This window comes from Zootoca vivipara, chromosome 1 (assembly GCF_963506605.1).
Source record: "Zootoca vivipara chromosome 1, rZooViv1.1, whole genome shotgun sequence".
Lineage (NCBI taxonomy): Eukaryota > Metazoa > Chordata > Lepidosauria > Squamata > Lacertidae > Zootoca > Zootoca vivipara.
This window is the reverse complement of record NC_083276.1, coordinates 66,842,088-66,865,567: the sequence shown is the minus strand read 5'-3', so window position 1 is coordinate 66,865,567 and position 23,480 is coordinate 66,842,088. Positions and strand designations below refer to the sequence as shown.

The 23,480-nt window shown below is 40.7% G+C and overlaps 1 protein-coding gene across 3 annotated transcripts in view; it reads left to right on the top strand.

Moving 5' to 3' along the window:
* The first annotated feature begins 1,735 nt into the window (after positions 1 to 1,735).
* USP47 (ubiquitin specific peptidase 47) overlaps positions 1,736 to 23,480 on the top strand; it is a 49,171-nt gene continuing 27,426 nt past the window's right edge. The window contains exons 1-9 of one of the 3 annotated variants that reach the window (XM_035119011.2): positions 1,736 to 2,050; positions 10,286 to 10,345; positions 14,243 to 14,446; positions 15,358 to 15,471; positions 16,426 to 16,564; positions 18,147 to 18,243; positions 19,978 to 20,123; positions 21,535 to 21,614; positions 22,170 to 22,319. In XM_035119011.2, coding sequence (XP_034974902.1) covers positions 2,012 to 2,050; positions 10,286 to 10,345; positions 14,243 to 14,446; positions 15,358 to 15,471; positions 16,426 to 16,564; positions 18,147 to 18,243; positions 19,978 to 20,123; positions 21,535 to 21,614; positions 22,170 to 22,319 — 1,029 coding nt within the window. In that variant the 5' untranslated portion in view covers positions 1,736 to 2,011. The remainder of the gene's footprint in view (positions 2,051 to 10,285; positions 10,346 to 14,242; positions 14,447 to 15,357; positions 15,472 to 16,425; positions 16,565 to 18,146; positions 18,244 to 19,977; positions 20,124 to 21,534; positions 21,615 to 22,169; positions 22,320 to 23,480) is intronic. The other 2 variants (XM_035119002.2, XM_035119021.2) reach the window with 2 other exon arrangements.

Here is a 23,480-nt window from a genome sequence, read left to right as displayed (position 1 = left end):
CCTGCATTATGCCTGTGGATCATTCCTGCCCCTGGCTAACCCAACAATGTTCACTCCTCCCTTCACTAATTAGTTGAACTTTCTCTCATAAGACTCAGAACAGAGAGGCCTTCTTTGATGTTTATGAAAGGTAGGAAGGAATTTCACACTTTGCTGTGCGTCATTCAGCTGCAAGGAAAGAATGTTACAGCTTGCTGGGCACATTACTTGGAATCAATTATTGACTTGTCTTCTTGGCACAGAATGCCTGGTAAAACAGTCTTGCAGGAGCTGTCATTTACTCTGGGAAATATACCTCCTTTGTGGATGAGGGCTAGCGTGGTTTTTAGCTGAGGTACTGATGAAGTGGTTTAACATCCTTTCTGCATAGAAGCAAATTATTACTTGCATTGCAATGGCACATAACTTTTGAATCATTCTCACATATTTCTACTGTGTTTCCAGGCTGAAGTGGGGAGAGAAGGAAAAAAGTACCTGTTTTGTTTACACACCAACCAAAGTGTAATTGATTAAGTCTTAAGAGTAAAGGGAACTGAAATGTGCCTTGCATCGCTGTAAAATATGCCAAATATTCTCCCACATTCTGTTTTTATGGGTTATTTTGACAGTCTTGGTCACTTCTTCATCATGTGCGTAGCCAGGATTTTTGTGAGGGAGGGGGCAGGCCTTTTGTTAGTGGGGGCAGAACCTCAGTATGCTATGTATTTTTATCGATTGGGGGAGCAGCAGTTGCCCCTTCCTACCCTGCCTTGGCTAAGTCCATGGCTGTCATTCTTATAAGGAAACCAACGCTCCCGGAAGTATTTTGCCATTTCCAAATCAGAAGCATAGCTGCCAAGTTATCCCTTTTTTAAAGGGATTTTCCCTTATGCTGAATAGGCTTCCTCGCGAGAAAAGGGAAAACTTGGCAGCTATGACAGAAGCAACCTTTGCCGCTATTATTCTTTATTCATCTCAAATCGCTGCTGAAAAGCCATCATTTGCTGATCGTAATTTCATTACTGTACTCTACTGAAGACTCTTCAGATTACTTAATAGCATTTCAGTAAATCTGCCTCTTGGATAGAAAGTGGGAGGTGGCGGGGGAGAGGCATTAATCAAAAAGTAATAATAATAATAAAACGACGTGCTGTTACGGTTTGTTGCAAGTGCGCTTGCAACCTTACTCGGGAGTAAGCGCCCATCCACAGAATTCAGCGGGGCTTATCACGGAGCAAACCTGCATAGGATCGGGTGCGCGTTTCTCTATCTTAGGCACGTTGACGGTGCGAATTAAGTTGCTGGGTATTAAATGCGGCTTTCCTCTGGGTTAAGCAGCCTTCACAAAAATCGGTGCGTGCCATTGTAAAGACATGGGAGGGCGGAACCAACCGAAAACAAACTCTCCACCCAAGTTGCCTGCCTGATAGCCAGAGAGGGCGGGCGGGCGCCCAGATGTTTGTTTTATGAGGATCAAGGACGGATCGTCCTCGTCCTCCTCCCGCCTCCTCGGGAGACAGCGCCGCGTAACACGGTAGAGCGCCTGCGAGGGAAGGCGGCTCGGGCAGGAGAAGCAGCGGCGGCGGCCCTTCACAGAGCAAGCAGCCCAGCGGCGGCGGCCCTGATCCAGGGAGCAGGCCGGAGGCTTTCCCGCGGCTTCTCTGAGCCACTTTCCCCCGGCAGAAGATGGGAGCGGAGGCGCCCTGAGGAGGGAACGGCTCCAGCTGCGCCGGCGACGTCTCGCGAGAAGCCCGTCGTCGGCCATTTTGCCATTGATTGGCGCTGGCGGAGGGAGGGGAGGGGAGGCGACTGAGGCGTTGCTGCGCTCGCTGAGAAGGGGGAGAGGCGAGAGAGAGACACACGCACGCACGGAGCCACAGAAAGGAGGCGGCGGCGGCGGAGACCGAGACCGTAACGATGCCGAGCGTGCCGCGGCCCCGCTCCTCTCCCTCCTTCGCGGACGGCTCCTCCTGCTGACGACGACTCCCCGCCCGAACTTGCCGCGGGCCCCGGGCTGGCTGCGCCACTGGCCATGGTGCCCAGCGAGGAGAACCAGCTGGTCCCCAAAGAGGTGCGTCAGGGGCCCTTGGGCGGAGGCTGCGCCCTCAGACCCTTCGGGGAGGCTGCCCCGCTTCAGGCGACGGCAGAGGAGGAGGAACAGGAGGCCGAGTCATGCGCGCAGTCTCACGGAAGGAGTCGTTGCGTGCCCGGGCGGGTTATAGGGGCGGCGAGGGCCTCGGGCTTGGCGGGCCTCGCTTGGAAGCCCCGGTGTTGCCTTTTCAGGGGCGGGCGGGCTGGTGCTGCCGGCTGTTTCTCGGCAGGGCCTTCCTTGGCTGCTCTAGGCCTTGCGGAAGGGAAGGGACGGCCGAGAGGCCGCGCGCATGAGTGTTGCTTCAGACGTCGCGAGGGGAGGGGGGGATCTGTCACTGTGAGGAGGGAGGGAGGGAAAGGCCAAGGAGGCCCTCGGGGCATTCATTCGCTCGCTTGCTACCCGTGTCAGCAAGCGCAGCTTTCCAGGAAGTCGAGGTAGGCTCGATAAGGCTCAACCTTGGAAAGTTGCATGCGTGTTGTGATGCAGCTCACCTGTGCTCCCACGCTGTTGAGTGGCAGTTTTGCAGCACTGGCAAAGATCAACGCGACAGGTGTGGGCGAAAGTTCAAAGGATGCTGGCGAGAGGAGGAACTTCCCGAGTTAATCAGTGCAAGTTCATGTTCATGCGTTCATGTTCATAGTTGTAATAGGCTCTACTTGGAAGGAGTATTTCTGCGTGGTCTGTCTTCCATGGATTTGTGTGTGACTTTGTGTGTGTTGCAGAGGATTCTGAGGATAGTGGATGACATTCACATAAACACACACACATATGTGGGGGTGCTGACTCTTGCAGGACTTCTGGGGAGAATGCAGATTTCACACTAGAACATGCTGTTCCCCATCCCTGGTACTTTGTAAAAGAAAAATAGTGGTAGACAACCTGTTTTCCAGGAAAACCCATCCACCATGACTGATCTTTTCACTGAAGAGCTACTGATAAGGGTTGTCTTGAGTACAGTTTGAAAACCACTAGTGTTAGATTTTAACAAAAGAAAATGGAACCAGACTTCCAAATACAAGGAATATTCTTCCGGTTGTGATTGGAATCATGTATGTTACAAGGGTTGTGAAGACTGAGAAAGAGACTGGTAGCTCTTCTTTTATAAAATGTTGAATGGGGAAGTGATAGAGAAGTGTTCTATAATATCTTGGTGGGAAGGAAATGAGTTTTCATTGTGTACAGGATGGGTTGCCCAATGACTTAGAATCATAGAGTTGGAAGAGACCACAAGGGCCATCCTTCAACCTTGACTTAGGTTGAAGCAATGCTCTTCCAAGGAGACGTATCTATAGCAGCATTCAAAATTCGCCAGGCACCAGGTGTATTTTGCACCTGGCTATCAGCCACTTGTGACCAAGTGAAGATGCCCAGGTGCTAGGATGGCACCTGACATCCCTACCTTATGGAAGTGAATGCCTTGGAATCCTTAGATCTTGCCTGTTGCCACACACTAGCAACACATCCCATAGAATTCTGTTACATTTCATCTGCACAATCAGAATGAATTTCAGGAACCAATTTTTATTCAATTTCCCAGTATGAACTTTTGAGCCATCTGGCCCCCAAATGGCAACTAGGAATTGTTTTGGCCACTTTTACTCTGGTTTAAGGTGCCATTTGGCAGCTACGGTAGCTTATATATCTGAGTTTATAACACTGAAAGACTTGGATACTGAACTGAACTGCTTCTGGATTATTTACATACACATTACTGCTTTTCATGTAAGAATGTCAAACTCCAGTGTTGGCTTTAGACTGACCAGTTACCTTTCAGCTTCGTAACATGAGAAATGGCCTTGAGATCGTTGGAACTTCTAGAGCAGGCATGTCCAACAGGTAGATCGTGATCTACCGGTAGATCACTGGATGTCTGGGGTAGATCACTGGTAGATCACTTGCTCCCCCCAAAGAAGCTGAACAACTGTGGCTCCCCTAAAAAACCTCAACATTTTAGCTCCTCCCCGAAAAAACTCAACAACTTTGACCCAAACCCCCCCAAAATGGGCTTTCCTGCTTCCTAAAAAAGCTCAACAACTTTGACATGAACTCCAAAAAAAGGGGGTAGATCACTGCCAGTTTTTAACTCTGTGAGTAGATCGCAGTCTCTTGGGAGTTGGCCACCCCTGTTCTAGAGGATCTTTTTGAAGCGAATATAATCTTTTCCAAGTCAATTTTTTCAGTTGCAGGGGAGTAAGATGGCATATAATATTAAATTGCCATGCTGGAATCCTAACCCTAAACTCATTCCATTCAGTAAAATATTAAAAATAATTTGCCTTTCTACATGGGAACAGGTGTTTGGATGCATCATTACAAAAACACAACTTCATAGAGAAGAGGTCACTCACATGACCCAAAAATGCATCTGAAAACAGTACTTTGTTTATGGTTTGCTTTGCTCCCCCCCCCAAAAAATATTTAGTACAACTTACCTTGTATTTTGAAGTCACAGCAAAGTGGGTTTCCCTACCCCCAGTTAGGGCTGTGAGTTCCTTCAGCCCTAACCACTAGCGTGGTAACTTGTACAAAATAACATAGATGAGAGGGGAAGTGTGTGGCATTGTCACTCATAAAAATTGTAGATCAGTGTATTTGTTTTTTAATAGTGTATAATTTCCACATTTATGGCATGTATGTCATACCCATATAGTTCTGAATTATATAGTACTGTAATGTGAACAATAATGGTGCAACATCATGTGACAGCCAAGAAGCAAAGGCTAATAGCAGAAGGCCTTTGGCAGTAATTGTAGATAACTAGCAGAGACTGGAATGATTAATGGCAGAGTCTGGCTCTGATCATTGTTCCTCTGTAGATATTATTCAAATGCTTTTGAAGCTTATTTTTATCTTCTAGAGCGGAACAGGATTTAAGTCCTCTCCCTTTTTGGATATATTGAATTCTGTACTTAATAGGATAAAGAAAGGTTCTTGTTTCTTCTAACCTCACATTTTGAAGAAATCACTTAACTGCATCTGTAGATTTTGTACAATACTTTTTTGTTTCTTCTTAAAATATAATAATTATAAAACATATTTTGTAGTATTTCTTGGATATAAACACAGACTAGTACACACCAAATGATTAAAAGGAGCTGCATTCTTAAATCTAGTTCAATGTAATTCTTAGCATGTTTACTAACAAGAAAGTACATCTGAGTTCTGTGGTATTTATTTTCTAGTAAGTTGCAGTCTTGATGTTATAAATATGCATGTAAAGGGTGGAAACACTTAATCTATTGTTCAAGAAAGTCAAGGGTGGTTTGGGACACCACTGTAAATCCATCAGAATTCTGATGTGTGCACTGTACACAATCCCCCCCAGTAGCATTTTATTTTCTACTTTAATTATTACACTGTACTACCCTTTGATTAGAGCACTAGAAAGCTTTGCATTTTTATCTCTAGTCTCTACTCTTCAGGCACATTGATACTTTTCAGAATTGTGTGTGTGTGTGTGTGTGTGTGTGTGTATATATATATATATATATATATATATATATATATATATATATATGTTACTTTTTCTTGTCAACCCCATATTTTTTTCCCAGAGTTAACAGAAGCACTGTGTTTGTATATATCTATGTACTGTATCTATATTGCATGATTTTTGTAACCATAAATCATTTCCCCGTTTATGAAATGCACACCCAAACTGCTACATCACATTTTTGTAGGAATGTTCATAAGTATACAGTAGCACTTCAGCTTATGTTACACTTGGATAACGTAAACTTTGGGTTGCAAAAGTGGCAAACATGGAAGTGTTTCGCTGTGCGCTCATTCACAGGAGTGCTCTACCACTCCACGCATATGCACAGAAGCGGTCTGCCGCCGCGCGCGCAGAAGCAGTCCCTCTGGTTGTGGAAACCTCTGGATCTGACCGGAGCTCCAGAATGGATCCCATCAGCAACCGGAGGTACCACTGTATTACAGTAAAAACTGATAAAAGCCTGAACTTAAGGATCTCCCATTAAATATTTTAGTGAAATTTATGCCAACTGGGATGTACAGAAATGCATTGTGATAATCCACCAACTCTTTGCTTCAATTTAGCATATGAAGGTGGGACACCTTTCATTTGCATATTTTTATGTGCAAGACAACTTAATGAATAGCATGTGTTTTTATATTCTGCTGGAAGCTGTCCCAAGTGGCTGGGGAAACCCAGCCAGATGAATGGGGTATAAATAAAATAATACTAATAATAATCAACATAATCCAAATAATTACAGTATATTCCTGCGTATAAGACTACTTTTTAACCCAGGAAAATCTTCTCAAAAGTCAGGGGTCGTCTTATACGCCGGGTCGTATTTCTTATACAGTGAGTATATCCCAAACTATATTTTAACTGGAAAAGTTGGGGGTCGTCTTATACACCCAGTCGTTCTGTTTTTAGTACATAATTGCAGTGATTTGGTACATAATGTGAAAATACATTAAAAGACTTAATAAACCAAAAAAGCTTGCTACTAACTTATGCATAGGTGAATATCACATTGTTGGACCATGCTTGAAGCAAACTAAAACAGTTTCTGAAAATTAAAGATTGTGTTGTTTTAATAATTAATTTGCAATTAATCCCTGAGCAGTAGTTCAGAATACATATGTTAAACTTCGAGCAGCTACTACTCCATAGGGTGAATTAAATCAAATTGTTGTTTCTTTTAACATATTCTTGAGGCACTGGAACACTGGTGAAAACAGCACATGAAATTAGAGGGACAGTTGATATGTCTTTGGCAGTGCTAGAGTGCAAAGCCAAAAAGTACTTTTGCATATACAACCACACTACAGATATATGTATAATATAGTTATATAGTGTAATATTCATTGTAGGCTCAAACATGCAAAAGTAAATCAGTTGTAGAACTTTGCAGTCAGTCACTGAGGACAGATAGTACAAATAAATATTTGTTTGTAGCTGGGTTGCATAAATATGCTTGATTTACGAATTTAATGCGTTCGAATCCCATAGGAATGCATTGGGAGAAAAAAATCGTAATTCGAAGCAACCCTATCTAAAAATTCGTAAGTAGAAAAAATCCTATCTAAACCGCATCCAAGATGGCGGAGGAGCTCTGTTTGTGAGTAGAAACATTCGTAAGTAGAGTTATTCGTAAGTAGAGGTACCACTTTATTCAGTTGAGGTTGGTTCCTTTTTGAAGCAGTTTTTGCAAATTTCTGTGGGGCCAGGTAACAGAAGCAGCAGCAACTTACAAGTATTGGTCTGGAAAACCAGGATCATTCAGTACCTTGATTAGAGATTATTACGGTTGGCTAAAATTAAAGCTGTAGGGCTTGATTAGGTTCAGAAGTAAAAAAGTGAAGGTTGATTGCAGGCACCTGGGTCAATGAAGGCCATATTTTTACATGTGTATCTTGAGAAATTTCACAGAGTATGGAGGCAGAATTATTCAGGCAGCATTTCCTATAGCAGGCAGCAGCTCCTCCCAAATTCTCTGAGGCAGGGGTCTGGGACTGAGCAGCTGGATTGCACTACTTCAAAATATTACTCTGTAAAAAACAGTGTTACATGATACAACTAGCCCATCCAGTCCAGTACACTTTGCTATGTGTGGCAGTTTCTCTACATAGTTTTAGGTAGGAGTCTTTTTCAGCACTTCTGTGTGAAATCTTTTTAACTGAACACTCCAGGAGATGAACTTGGAACCATCTGGTTGCAAAGCATACACTCTGCTGCTATCTGCAGCCCCTCTGTTGAATAAAATACATACAGATTGTATACGATGTAAATAATAACAGCTGTGGTTTGAACTGGCAGAAAACTAGATCCAGGCCTGGAGGAGAAATGACTAATCAAAACTGAGGCAAGTAGTCTTTGGATTTATGTTTAGTCATGTCTGCTGAACTGCGTGTTACGAAAATTTTGATTTTCAAGGCAGACTGCTGCAAGCTTCATTTGCAAGGATTATGTTTTACTAGTTAATCTTATGTTCATTTTAACATTTAAAATAATAATATTGCAGTTGTCATAAACAAATCTTACAGATTCTCTGACTGGATATGCATCAATAGAAATGTTATCTATAACTGAAAATGGCAAAACTTTGGGATGTGATATGCAAGTGCTCTGTTGCAACAATCATGCTCCATCTCTGAATCCATGCAGACACCCAACACGATGCCATCTCAATGTTGCTGGACTACAACTCCTGTCTTCCTTTACTTTTGGCTGGAGCTGATGGAAATTGTAGTCCATAGCATCTGGAGAGCATGATGTTGGCTGTCCCTTGTAGTAGACATACATAGGAAATGGATATTGAAAAAGTTATTCTCTTTTTCTGATAGCTTTCCTTTAAAAAATGCATGCCAAATCAACAATATTTGACATATCTGGGTTGCACCATAGCCATGGATTTTGTTGACATATTGCAGAGATCATATATTTTGGGATCATAAACACACACAGTCATAATATCACATTATATAGCCACAGTATTTGTTTTCATATCACTAGGACCACATCCTCCACAAATTGGTTCAAGTCACATTTCCAGTAAGTTGTGTGCTCATTTGTTGACCATAGAACGAGATATTCCTACCATGGTTATTAATGGATTATTTTGAAGTGCAGGATCTCTTTAAAATGAAGAGAGTCAACTGCATGCCAAAATTAACAGGGATACTGCAGTAATTGAAGGGCAAAAAGTTTCCAGATTTTCTGGCATTTCTATGGTTATTATTTGGTGATGGCTTTGCTTAGGTTGATTGAGCTTTAGAACTGTTTAGTGAGGTGCAACATGGAAACAATTTCTGGTCAGTAGCTTTTTACAGTACTTGTACAGATGATATCCAACTCCACATCTCCTTCAAATCAGAACCAGTGAGGGCAGTGAAGGTCCTGTGTGTGTGTCTGGAGGCAGCTGGAGGAGGGATGGCAGCTAACAAATTGAGGTTGAATCCTGACAAGACAGAAGTACTGTTTTTGGGGGACGGGTGGGTGTGCGGGTGTGGGGGACTTCCTGGTCTTAACAGGGTAACCATGCCCCTGAAAGACCAGGTGCACAACCTGGGAGTAATTTTGGATTCACAGCTGTCCATGGAGGCGCAGGTCAATGCTGTGTCCAGGGTAACTGTTTACCAGCTCCATCTGGTATGCAGACTGTCTCACCAGAGGGGTGCGTGCCCTGGTTATCTCCTGCTTGAACTACTGCAATGTGCTCTACTTGTGCTACCTTTGAAGGTGACTCTGAAACTACAACTAATCCACAATGCGACAACTAGACTGGTGACTGGGAGTTGCCACCGGGACCATATAACATCAATTCTAAAGGATCTTCACTGGCTCCAAGAGCATTTCTGAGCACAATTCAAAGTGTTGGTGGTGACCTTTAAAGCCTTAAATGGCCTCAGCCCAGTATGCCTGAAGGAGTGTCTCCACCCCCATTGCTCAGCCCAGGCACTGAGGTTCTCCTCCAAGGGTCTTCTGGTTCCCTCACTGCGAGAAGCGAAGTTACAGAGAACCAGGCAGAGGGCCTTCTTGATAGTGGCACCCCCATATGGAATGCCCTCACTTCAGATGTCAAGGAAATAAACAACTATCTGACTTTTAGAAGACGTGTTTAGGGAAGTTTTTAAGGATTAATGTTTTTATTATGTTTTTAGATATGTTGTAAGCCGCCCAGAGTGACTGGAGAAACCCAGCCAGATGGGTGCAGTATAAATTATTTATTTATTTCCCCATTAGGAATTAAATTCTGCACATTGCTGAAAGTTTCACAACAATGTGGGAACAGCGCCCCTTTCTCTTGTGACCATTGGAAGGGAACATGCTTCAAGATGCATGTGTTTGGGTTTGTAGTAGATTTAGTTGCCCTCTGCATTAGGTTAATCTAAAACCTGTGACCCTCTAGATATTCTTGGACTCCCAACTCCTATCATTCCTGACTATTGGTCAGGCTGGCTAGGACTGATGGGAATAAGTCCAGCAGCATCTGGTGGGTTAAGGGTTCCCTATCCATGATCTAAAACTTTGAGATCTCAACCAGACAGACTGTGACCTAGGATTTCCACATTCTTTCAGGCTCAGTTTTCCAAGTGTTCATTATTTTAGAGGAAAATTGTTTTTAATTTTTTTTTTGCAAGTAACTTTCAAAGCTGTATAGATTTTCTGAGTAAACATTTGAAGATTCTACTCCACTTCAGGGTGCTATAATCTTACTGTTTTGTGCTTATATACCTTAGGATATGCTTTGGACATGCAGACAAAGTATCTTTGATGAAATGAAGAAGAAATTTTCGCAGGTAGTTAGCTGCAGTAAACATTTAAAACAGATTGCTTAACTGGGTAGTAACAGCATGAGACTAGTACTTGTTAACTAACATCTGCATGAGTTAGTAAAATGCTTTGTGAGTGTACTTTGAGCTTTATTCTTACAAGGAAGCTTTGGTATTGGGTGTGTGTGTGTTGTACAAAATAGTAAGCTTGGTTGCTTTTTTGTGTAACATTCACAAGAATTAAAAAGCATGGTGTTAAGAGCTCCAAAATAAAATAATGTGCTTGATGTGTTTTTTTTAGAAGAGTTGTATGGCACATAACTGAAAATACTTTAGAATAAAATAGTGAGTACCGTATGTCTTATGAGCTTTGTATCTGCTTCTCATTAAGGCAGGAGTGTTTGCTTTGCTGCTTACATGACCTTTTTAGTGTTCATGTGGATTGTTTTGTTTATAGTGAGCACATACACGTCTGTCTTTCTGCTGAATGCATGTTTGATTCTATCAAATTGGGAAGCATTTTTCCAGAGAAAAATGACAGTGTGTTTTATTGGATGTGTAGTGAGAAAATAGTAGATGCGTTTTTAAGAGCATAACATTGTCTTGCCTGGACTGGATAAGAGCCAACAAACTGAGATCTATGAGTATGGGGCAGTATACAAATTTAATAAATAAAAATAATAGCATGAAACATTTCAATATGCCTAATAGGGATGGTGTGATTTATAATTTTAGTACTTCTTAGTGGTTGAAGGATTGGGGCTTTGGTAAAAAATGATCATTCTAAACACTGTTCAGGAAGGCTTTTGATGTGCTGAGAAAAGTAAGCAAACAACCCAAACTGCAAAGAAGCTGTTTCACACAGTTGCAGGAGGGGAGATTTGCCTGATTTTCACCCCTCCCCTTCAGTCTTTTGCTGAGACACACTGTGGTTTACAAACAAACACACAAACAAACAAACAAGCTGCAAATAGTTAATGAATTGCTTCTCAAAATGAAAAAAAATCCTTCCAGTAGCACCTTAGAGACCAACTAAGTTTGTTATTGGTATGAGCGTTTGTGTGCATGCACACTTCTTCAGATACACTGAAACAGAAGTCACCAGACCCTTATATATAGTGAGAGGGTGGTGACTTCTGTTTTAGTGTATCTGAAGAAGTGTGCGTGCACACGAAAGTTCATACCAATGACTAACTTAGTTGGTCTCTAAGTGCTACTGGAAGGAATTTTTTTAAATTTTGTTTTGTCTACGGCAGACCAACACGGCTACCTACCTGTAACTATTCTCAAAAATGAAATGACTAGCAGTAAAGTAGTGCCTCTTTCTTGCTTTGCCTTTCATTTCTCCTAATAATATTTTTGTTGGCTTGCTTGGAAGAATAAAGGCTTGCCCCCTTTATTTGGATTCTTGTGAGTGGGTGGGGTGGGGTCCCTTCTTGTGCACCTGCCCACACTGAACTTTTTTATGTGTATCTGGTGGCATGTTTGGTATGGAGGGAGGAGTGTAAGTAGAATAACTATTATATCTTGAAATTATAATAAAACCATTCTTGTCTAGTTCTTGGTTCTGGTCCCTAGCTTTTAGCCAGGATTTTCAAGCTAATCATGCATAGCATTGACCTTGATGTAAATGTAAATGGGGCCACTCACTTGCCAATAAAACAAAGTTATTGAAATGTTACATGACTGGCATGTGTTGTCCCACCCATCTGTTGAAATCCTTTGCATGGGGTTCCCACTTGAGAACTACACCACCAAGGTCATCCCCATGTTTGGTATTCTAGGAAGCCCTGAGCATAGGCCTGGGAAAGTGGCTGTTTCTCCTCTACTTGCCATTGACAGGGACAAAAGAAACAATGCTGCTTAGTGCTGAGTTTGAGTGCTTTGGAGAACTTCTTTAAGGAAAAACCTTACAGGCCAACATTGAAGCGTGAGCTGGAGGTACTTTAACCCTCATTTAAAATATTACAATCAGTTCTGATTGCTTTACTTGTAAAAGCATATACGTAGCAGAGCTAGAGAAGATGTAAAAATTGCATCAGCAAGGATCTGAAGGATAGGTTATTTTCTGAAAAATGCTTGCAAAAAGATGACGGAGTGGCAGCATGATCCATTGTTAAAGGACCAGCTGTATGGAGAGTAAATATAGAAAAATATTTACTGTTTATATATACAGCACCAACAGTATATATAACACATTACAGAATGTTGTAAATAAATAAAAAGGATGGGTTATTGGTCAAAAGGAGTTGGCAGTCTAAAATACAGTTGTACCGGTACATACTGTGTAGTTGTAGAATAGGATTAGGTCTTTGGGTGTAGTTGGGGGTTAGAATGAAGTCTGGTTTGCACAAATAGTGATTTACCAAACCCAACACAGCTCACCAAGTTTGGCAAGCCCCTGTTTTTTGCATTCCCAAGTAGACTTCATGGCCAAGCAGTGTACTATCACACTAACAAACTGTATTTAGATGACAGGCTTGGCTGCAATGTACAGGCTTTGTTGAAATGGGTTTTGAGGGGGAAATTGAGGGAGATAATAGATGGCACCATTTTCATTTTCAATATTAATATCTGAGAGTTTGATATTAAAACTAGCTAGCAGTTTGGCAGGGATGGGAAATCTGTGGCCCTGTAGATGTTTCTGGGCTATAGCTACCATCATTCCAGGCTTCTGACCTTGCTGGCTGGGGCTGATGGATGTTGGAATTCAGCAACACCTGAGGGTACGGGTTCCCAAACTCTGGATTAAGACAGACAGATGTAATTATTTAGAAAAATTGTAATTTATCGGTGGGATTTATTATTGTCAGACAATGCAGCGCTGTGTAACATAAACAGTTTTAACAAAGCATTGATAGGTAAGTGTAACTGACAGTAGCTGGTCATTGCAGCAAGAACACAACCTTTTTCTCCCTCTGCCCTATACATAGCATGCCTCTGATTACTGTATAATGTAAGTCCTGCTGTTAGAATTCTGTGCTTGGCCATTGGTTTAATTCAGCATGATAGTCGTGTATGTAACACTGCTGTACATTATTCAGTTGACCATGTAAAGCTAATGGGGGGGGGGGAAGTGTGGGAACAGGATCAAGTATTGAATTAACTTGGGAAGTGTTGTAGCTAATCTCTTACAAATCATTTTAAGTTTATTGTTTGCCTTCAAATAAACATGCAGTTAGAACATCAATAAAAAATTAACTATTAACTTAAATAGTCTAATGGAAAGAGAACAGAGGTATGAGGCCCACCCGTTGTGGCCAATAATCAGGGATGAAAGAGATACCATGTTGACTACTTCTGCTCCAAACAATAGTTTTGGAGGATTGTAAATAAGTGTTCATTCTTGTACCCTTTCTATCTCCTTCCTCCATATAGCACCCTTCTGTGCTTCCTGTTTGGCACTTACCATAGTTTACCATAACTTCTGATTCTACTTTGGAGGATAAGCATTAATTTACTATGTGAACTGTGTACACATACAAGCAAACTAAGGTTAGCGTTAAACAAAATGTAGTGGGAAATGTGAAGAAGCAATATGCAACCCTAGATCAACATGGTTTAGAGCAGGCATCCCCAAACTGTGGCCCTCCAGATGTTTTGGCTTTACAACTCCCATGATTCCTAGCTAACAGGACCAGTGGTCGGGCAAGATGGGAATTGTAGTCCAAAACATCTGGAGGGCTGAAGTTTGGGAATGCCTGGTTTAGAGGGTCATCTGAATTGAGTCAAAGTAGTGGAATTTCCCCCCAGATGATAGCCTCTAATGCTGTTAAGATGGTTTAGTCTTAAAGAAAACCATATGTTCATTATTTTAATCCATGAGATAATAAAATATTTCACTTCATTTTACGAAGAAGTTGGTTCTGTTTAAGCAGAGGTTGGACGGTCAGTTTTTAAAATCTGTTTTCTTCTTCATTACAGATCGAAAGTGCCGCTGATGAACCTAGAGTGCTTTGTATAATCCAAGATACAACTAATTCTAAGACCGTTAATGAGCGCATCACTTTGAACTTGCCAGCTTCCACTCCAGTAAAAAGACTGTTTGAGGATGTGGCCACTAAAGTGGGCTATATTAATGGAACATTTGATTTAATATGGGGAAATGGAGGCAGCGATGCTGATACGGTAAAAAACCCGCACACACACTATCTTCCTTAACAGAGTAGAAGTGTAGACATTTATGGGAATACTTGTATAAATGTTGGAGGCAATGGGTGGGATTCACCTAAAAAGCCCATTCAGACGCAGCTTCCACAACAGATCTACCCTCTTCCTCCCCTACACAGGATTGGGTGTGTTTATTTTTATTCATTTTTAAAAAAATATGCCTTCTGTTTATATTTACATGTGTGTCGTGCTGCTTGAATTTCTTTTCATCAGTTTATTTAAATGAATTTTTAAATACTGAAGTTTTTTCTTAATTTGAACAGCATGAATCCTAGAATATTTATAACAGTGGTCACCACCTTTTTTAAGCCCTGTTGTCACATTTGGCGTTTGAGTTCTGCCCTCTGGCTATTTCTTCCCTTCTCCAGATCAGCCCTTCCCCCACTGACACAGAAAGAGAAAGAGTGCATGAAATTAAGCAATATTTAAAATATAAAACGGAAATTAAGAACTGGATGTGTGAAATCCCTGGCCTCTATTTTATTCATTCTGTTTCTGCATCTTATAGTTAGCAAACTGTACAGCACTTCTAATGCATGTCTACTGTACTTTATATTTAATTTCTAGTTATGCTATAGAGGCTACTAATGTTGGAAGTTTATTAAATTGCCATTATGGGTGGGGTGTCAGGGAGGTGCATTCTGTAATGTGAAGCACTTATATGGTCCCGGTGCTCACAGTAGAATCTTGAGAAATTTTGATTTCTATTACAGCTAAATGCAGCGAGAGCATGCTGATGAGCAGGGATATTCCAGCTCATACTGATACTTCACATTAGGCTGTGGTTCTATAATCCCCCCACTTGTTCTCCTTTTATTTAAATTTTCAAAATAAATAGTAGCCAGATCTATTCCTTTGTTTTGTTGTAGACATCATTGGATCAATCAAGTGATAAATCTGTTGTTGATGCTGGTTTTGAACCTGGGAAAAAGAACTTTCTGCATCTGACAGATAAAGATGGAGAACAACCTCAAATAGTATTGGTAAGAGAATTTAAAATTATAAAACAAGTACCTATTATGAACCTGCATTTTCTACATGAATCACTTTTAAGAAAGCTTGTTTTTTTCTATAATTTTTAGTTTTACTGGTACCAATACTGTATGTGTCATTGCCTAGTATAGGTTCAGAATCTCGTGCTGAAGAGTATTATAAAATGAGGTAGCCCTGACTATATAAATAGGCTTGGAGAAGATGGCAAAACCTACAATTCTATGATTCTGTGGAAGGCTCTGTTTGGCAAGGCATGTAGGTTCTCTGCATGCAACTAAAGAGTTGTTCTGTCCCAAAAGGCTTTGTGAATCTGTATATTCCAGTAAACAACATTTTTTTCCACTCAGAGAGAGCAAACCTGTTGACTCTGTTGCTGGTAACACAAGAAAACCAATTCCAGTCATCCCCACTGCTCTCCTTAAACCAGTAAGGCCCTTTAAGAAAGAAGACCACTTTAGCTTTCAAACATGCACTTAAGAGGAAATGCATGCTAAGACTACAAACATAGTAGTGCACTTTGTCTTCCCATAATTGTACCTCACAATTCTGATCCAGCCAGTGCAATTTGAGTGCTGAAAGTAGCTTTGAATACTGATCAGTCTCAGATTGGAGCATCAAAGGCTATCTTGGAGCACAGAGAAGGAGGAGTACCTACACCTAGCAGCTGGAAGAAAGTGATCCTGTGCATTATTGCTCGACTAGCAATCTGGGTTTGGGACTTACTAGGTGGGAACATCATAGGAACTCTGTTTAGGCTCCCTCCCCTCATCACTTCCATTACTCATTCTCTCTTGGAGAAACTGCTTTGTGTAGTACTTGTGGATGGAACTATTGACATGTGCACTTAGTCTCTAGACGTCCTTAAATATGATAACTTTGTGTGGATGGATTTGTATTAACTGCATCCTTTGCAAATGTGCTAGTTAACATATCTTATCTTTTAGGATGAGGCCAGTGGAGCAGATGACCATAATCCAGATAGGTTTATAGGCCCTCTTCCACGAGAAGGTTCAGCTGGTTGTTCAAATGATTATGTTGGTCAGAACTACTCTTATACATCAATTCTGAGTAAATCAGAAACGGGTAAGGTGGTTTATTGTTTCTCTCCTACTGTATAATAAGGCTTCAATGGCCTGTTAAAACAAGTTATATATTGGCAGGACAGAATATAGCCATACAGCTCATTTTTGTGTGTGGTTTGGTACAAAGGGAGAAGGCATGGGGAACTGTTGTTGGTAAAACTACTCCCAAGCATGGTATGAGTGAGTAGGAAGTGGTAGCAGTAAACCCACTGCACTGCCCAGGGTGTGATCTGATTCCTGTTTCTATTACTTGCTTCCAGTTTTTTCCCCTAGTACAATTTGATACCTGGGCTATATAATGTAGTGAGTGCAGATGGTTCTGCAGTTCTCCAGGCATGTTTCTTTTATTATACACGTTAAACACTACTTTGACCCTTGCAAGTATTCCATACAGCTAGAGAACTCAGATTGCTCTCCAAAAATTCAGTACAGTGGTACCTCGACTTACGAACGACTCAACAACCGAATTTTTCGACTTACAAATGGGGGTAATGGCCGCACGCTTACGAATGTCTCTACATCCAAAAGAAAACCACGGTGGTTTTAGATTTTTCGACTTACGAATTTTTTCATTTCCAATGCATTCCTATGGGAAATTGCGTTTCCAATAGCGTTTTTCGACTTACAATTTTTTTGACTTACGAAGGTTCCTTTGGAATGGATTAAATTCGTAAGTCGAGGCACCACTGTACTGTTTTCCCCCAACCCCCATTCACAGTTAATATACTTTTTTCCTGCCTGCCTCTTTCAATCAATCCTAGCATAGAAACTCGTGATTCTGTTCACCCCTCCACTAATACAGAGATGTGTTCTACAACCCTCTGTACCGTATAAATTGCTACTGTGGAGGTCTGGGAAACCTCTGGGTGTTTGAGATATAGAATAGTGCTGCAATGGGGAGGGGGATTTCTGAAAATTGCCTTCCTCCCTTTAGTGTGAAGCCTCTACTGGATCTTGGGGCCTTCCATGAACAGAAGGACTATTTGTTCACAGCTACTTAGAATCTAAACCCATGGCCGTTATTACTTTCCTCAGTTCATAAATTTCAAGGAAACTATTCTTGTATTCTGATAGTCTAGTGCAGGGGTAGGCAACCTAAGGCCCGTGGGCCGGATGCGGCCCAATTGCCTTCTCAATCCGGCCCACGGACGGTCCGGGAATCAGCGTGTTTTTACATAAGTAGAATGTGTCCTTTTATTTAAAATGCACCTCTGGATTATTTGTGATATCTGCCTGGTGTTTTTACATGAGTAGAATGTGTGCTTTTATTTAAAATGAATCTCTGGGTTATTTGTGAGGCATAGGAATTTGTTCATTTCCCCCCCTCAAAATATAGTCCGGCCCACCACATGGTCTGAGGGACGGTGGACCGGCCCATGGCTGAAAAAGGTTGCTGACCCCTGGTCTAGTGGGCCTTTGGATTAGTGGTGGACTTACAATAGTCGCAATAGGAAAAGCAATGTGTGTTCCAAATTTCATTGAATTTATTAGAATAACTGCTAACCTGTTGAACAAGAAAGGTTATTCTATTACTTTTGGGTGCTAGCCTGACTGCTAACCATGTCCTCCCCCCCTTTTTAAAGGATATGTAGGTTTAGTAAATCAAGCAATGACTTGCTATTTGAACAGCCTTCTGCAAACCCTTTTCATGACTCCTGAATTTAGAAATGCATTATATAGGTAAGTGCATGTTATCAAAAATATTTTAATGTCATAGGTTTCAGAGATGTTCTAATGCTGCAGTTTTCTGAAATGTAAGTTTTTGTGGTAGTTTTCATGCACCATTACTTTGCCAGTTATGGAAATGAGTATTAAGGAAAAAAATTGACTCAGTGTGTGTTGGACAAGATTCCTCCTCTCCCAAAACATGTATTTTTCTGAAAATCATTCTAAGAAATTCTTAAACTTTAGTTATACTTAACTTATACTTGAAATCCTCCTTCTAGGTAAAACAGTAGTGGGCTCTTTCTGATTTTTTCCCCCCATGAGAGCACATAATGTAACAGGGTTAGAGTACATTCATGCTCCTATAATAACTTCTATTTGAAGTGTCATGACTAGCTCCCTCTGCAACACAGTAGGAGCAAGAACTTTTTTTAGACAACTGGCCATTAGCATTGGAACATACTTTCAGAACAGACCTGCAGTTTTAAAAGTTGGAGTTATCAGAAATAACAATAGAATCTTAGAAGGAGCATTATTCCCTTGTAATACACCTTGGGTAAAATCAAATTTTATGTTCCAAGAGAGGTCATGAGATTTTTGTTTAAGCGGGGAGGGGCACAGGATGCAGGATGCTCATTTTTCTCTGCTCAAGCACTTGAGCGCTTGTTCACAGTACTAGTAGTAGGAAAAGTGATTTGTGGCTAATACTATGTTTCATAGTGTAGATAAAAAGTAATTAAGGAGCAATGTATAAGATTTTATGCACTGTATGGTTCAGTGTGTCTCTCTAAATTCTAGACCAGGGGTAGGGAGCCTCTGACCTACAAAATTAATTAGGCTTGGCACAAGTCCCAATTTGGCCTATGAGGCCATTCACGCCCAAATTACAGCCAACTTCCCCACATTTGGCGATAAGCATAAATAACTCCTTGCATTCTGGCTTTGAAGCTGGCAATGCAAAGGATCTTCCTCTGTAGGCTGACTTAAGCCTTGCCCTTGATGTCAAGTGATTGACAGGTGGGAGGCTTTGCTTACCTCTCAAAATGGCCTGAAGTTATATGACTGGAGAGGTCAGGATTCCGCTCACTCATGGACTGCCTTTCCCCACTCTTGTTCTAAGCAGTGTTTAATCCTATAACAGTATTTCCAAGAATTTGTGAGAGTTCACGTTTTGTGATTTTACCAATTTTGTTTTCAAATGGGTATACAGTGGTGCCTTGTTTTTCAAATCTCTTCTTTGATGAACCTTTCAGTTTTTGAATGCCTTAAACCCGGAAGTAAATGCTTCGGTTTTCAAACACGCCGAACATGCCGTGCGGCTTCTGTATTGCGTTTTCAGTATTGAGTTTTCGGTTTTCGACTGTTTCAGAACTTGAACGGTCTTCCGGAATGGATTATGCTAAAAAACCGAGGTACCACTGTATTTGGAAAACAACTGTTTTATAAAAACAGTGTACAATATTTCATAATGCTTCCTTATAGAAAGTGGTCTGATGAAAACATTAAATGCTGAAGAATTGTTGAGCATGTTTTCTTAAAAGTTGTTTTTATGTTCTATATTAGACTATGATAAGCATATGAATTAGGATTTCGGTTTTTCCATATTTGCACCTTGAACAGCAGTTTCTACATCAGCTTGTCTTCCAAGGAAGATCTCTGTCTAAAAATGTACATTAAGAAGGCATCTCTTTTAAATTTGTTGTAATGTAATTGCCTGATCGTACTAAGACCCCTTCTTTTTGTTAATAGATGGGAATTTGAAGAATCTGAAGAAGATCCAGTGACCAGCATCCCTTACCAGCTTCAAAGACTATTTGTTTTATTACAGACCAGCAAAAAGAGAGCAATTGAAACAACAGATGTTACACGAAGCTTTGGATGGGATAGTAGTGAGGGTAATTAAAACAAAATGCTTGGTTAAATTTAGTGTAATTGTTAGGCTAGATATAAACTGACATTCTGTGTTGAATGTTGATTTGTTCCATAGAAAGAATCCCAGACAGTACATTAATCTTCTGAGGTGCGGGATTTTTTTAAAAAAAGTGACTCAACTTTCTCAGGAATGGAGAATGCTCTAAAAGATATAGGCATTGCAAGCTTTTGTACTATTTTTACAAACATTGTTTAAGAACACATGCTGGGTTATCTAGTCCAGAATCTTGGTGAGCATGGTAATCACCTAGATGCTTCCAGGAATAGCAGAAGAATGTCGAGATACTTTAAAATGATTTTTGGATAAATTTAAACCTTGTTTTCAGTGGATGAAGCCTAATACTGTATGAGTGGAGTGCCCCTTCCAGCCCCCCCCCATGCAGCCGACATGCTTTGATGAGTATGGAGGAGCTGCGGGGGGCAGGCAGGAAGGTAGGAGTTCATTTTGCCAACAGTATCCATTCTGATGGTGGATGGACACGGTTTTGTTTTACGCAGTTTCTGTATTATCTAGTAGGCAGAGGGGGTATTGGTGGCTACTGTATTTCTTTTATTTTTTGTTCCATGCAGACAGGAATTCCCATTTGCAATTTTGAATTGTTACAGTGAATTCACAGAAGTAAACTTTGTTATGTGTTCAGTGCCTCATTGCTTTTTATCATCTCCTAGAAACTCTATTTTTGAACTATGAACTAAAATAAATTATTGAGGCTAAAATAAAAGGTGTGTTAGAAACAGAACTTTCAACTCTTTTTAGTATTGTTAAAGTCCAAAGTGTATGTTCTGCAGTGTTAGGTCTGTATCAAACACTGCTGTTGTGTTTGCGCAAGAGACATTTGTGCTGCAGAATTGCCCTTCCTTTCTTGTGCAGCCCCTCATGCATCTTGAGTCTGCTCCAAAGGTTTTGGGGACCCTAAAACTCCTGTTGTCCAGTGGTTTTTCCCCGAAAATGTGAACATGCTTGGAAAGAATGGTTAGATTTTAGCCACGTGTGCACATGGGAGAAATTGAGTGATAATATCCTGCTAAGCTGTACTCCAAGTAGACCCATCAAAATCAGTGTACTTACGTTACTCATGATTGTGACTAATAAGTTGGCTGCTTTCAGTGGTTCTGTTCTGAGTATGGCTTTGTCTGCTAGTACCCTTTGACCCCAAAGTTAGCAGAATCCTAAACAGAACAAGTTTACGGTAAAGGGAATTCACCTATCTAGGTCTGCCTTGATATTGCGTAAAAGGTTCTGCCCAAATTAATTGGTGTGTGTGTGTGTGTGTGTGTGTGTGTTTGTGTTTGTAAGTAAACCATGTTAACAACATTCTATAGGTAGATGTCTGCCTAAGACAACACAATAAGGTCACTTTTATTTTCCAACAGCCTGGCAGCAGCATGATGTCCAGGAACTCTGTCGAGTCATGTTTGATGCTTTGGAACAAAAATGGAAACAAACAGAACAGGTAACAGTTTTGGCTCTTCTTAAAACAATAATGGAATAAAGAGGAATATCATGCTACTTGAACTAGAAATATTAGCTAGAATGGTTCAGTAGATAATGTTGCGTTGGACCACATTTCAAATGCTGACTTCGGCAAAGACATTGAGGTGGTATGGTGAAAGTTATGCTCTTGGATTTAGCTAGAGAAGAAATAATTCTGAGCCAAATCAGATGCTATTAAGACTAATTGGAAAAAGAAACATTTTACCTGCCCTGAGCTTTGTGAGTAGGTTTATTTTTGTTTTGATGAATAACCAGTGTATTGTAATAAAATTAGATGGAAATGAGAGTATGCTCTGCTTTTTAGTAAAAGAACACTCTTACTTAACAGATACAAAAGTTATTGGTGGATTTCACACACTGTGAACTTCTGTCTTATCCCTGTAAAATGTTCCTTGTGCATTTCAAAATGAATACCTTTAAATGCCACAGGAATGAATATTGTATAAAGCAAGATAATATCTTGTTTGTCTCCCTTTGGCTATGCTGAAATGTTTAAATTCTTTCTCAATTGCAGGCTGATCTCATAAATCAGCTCTATCAAGGCAAGCTGAAGGACTATGTGAGATGTCTAGAATGCGGCTATGAGAGTTGGAGGATTGACACATACCTGGATATTCCATTGGTCATTCGGCCCTATGGCTCCAACCAGGCTTTTGCAAGCGTGGTGTGTACTGCTCACCTGAATGCTAATGCATCTATGCACACTTTACATACATAATGCAACAGTGGTATCACTTTCTTGAAAGGTAAGTATCATCCTAGATTCTCCATTTTGGGTTGTCCGTCTTTGTGCAGTAAACCAGCTAGCAAGTTCTAGAAGTTTTTTTGACCCTTCAATGAGTCCTACTGGTGCATGTTTAAGAGGGAAGTTCAGCTAAGTGATTTCATGGTTACCGTAATATTATTATGCTCTTTTTCATAATGCTTTTGGGATTTAGTGTTAGTTCTCTTTTGGTATGTTGATAGGTGTTTGCTTTATGAATATCTAAAAAGTGTTAATGTTGTTGACAGTTGTAATAAAAATAGAGCCAACTGCTTGTGGTGGTAACAGGAGTTTCTCCTTTTACTGCAGAAAGGAACACTTTTTGAAATGAGGAATCAGAGATGCTGTGAGCCATATTTTTGGTGTAGTTCTCCTTAAACTAGTGAGAGAGGTCATATATGCAAAGGGAATGTGTATGGAATTCTAATTTAGATTTCCATGTGTGCTGTGTGTGGGTGTGTTTGCGTGTTGTGAGGGGATAATCCAAAGCAGAGAACATGAACAGCAATAAGAGGAAAATAAAAAAATTCCTTCAGTAGCACCTTAAAGACCAACTAAGTTTATATTTTGGTATGAGCTTTCGTGTGCATGCACACTTCTTCAGTGTGCATGCACACTGTATCTGAAGAAGTGTATCTGAAGAAGTGTGCATGCACACGAAAGCTCATACCAAAATATAAACTTAGTTGGTCTTTAAGGTGCTACTGAAGGAATTTTTTTATTTTGCTTCGACTCAGACCAACACGGCTACCTACCTGTAGCAATAAGAGGAGTCATGAGAAAATAAGCCAAGTAGGTAGGATATCTTCAGGTATTTATTCTACAAAATCCTTCCTTACGGTGTGGTAGGTGATTCAGGTGATCCCATCATATTTGATAATACGGTATAAATGAATAGATTTTGCATATACATCTGTTTTGAACCGAAGTATAATAATATGCTGGACACATTAAGGGTTTGCCATCCCCTACCCTGAAGGCCACATGAAAGTGTTTGCGCATACACTCTTAGCAGTGGGAGGAGAAAACAAGCAGTGCCTGCTTACTTGGCAGCACTTTTGC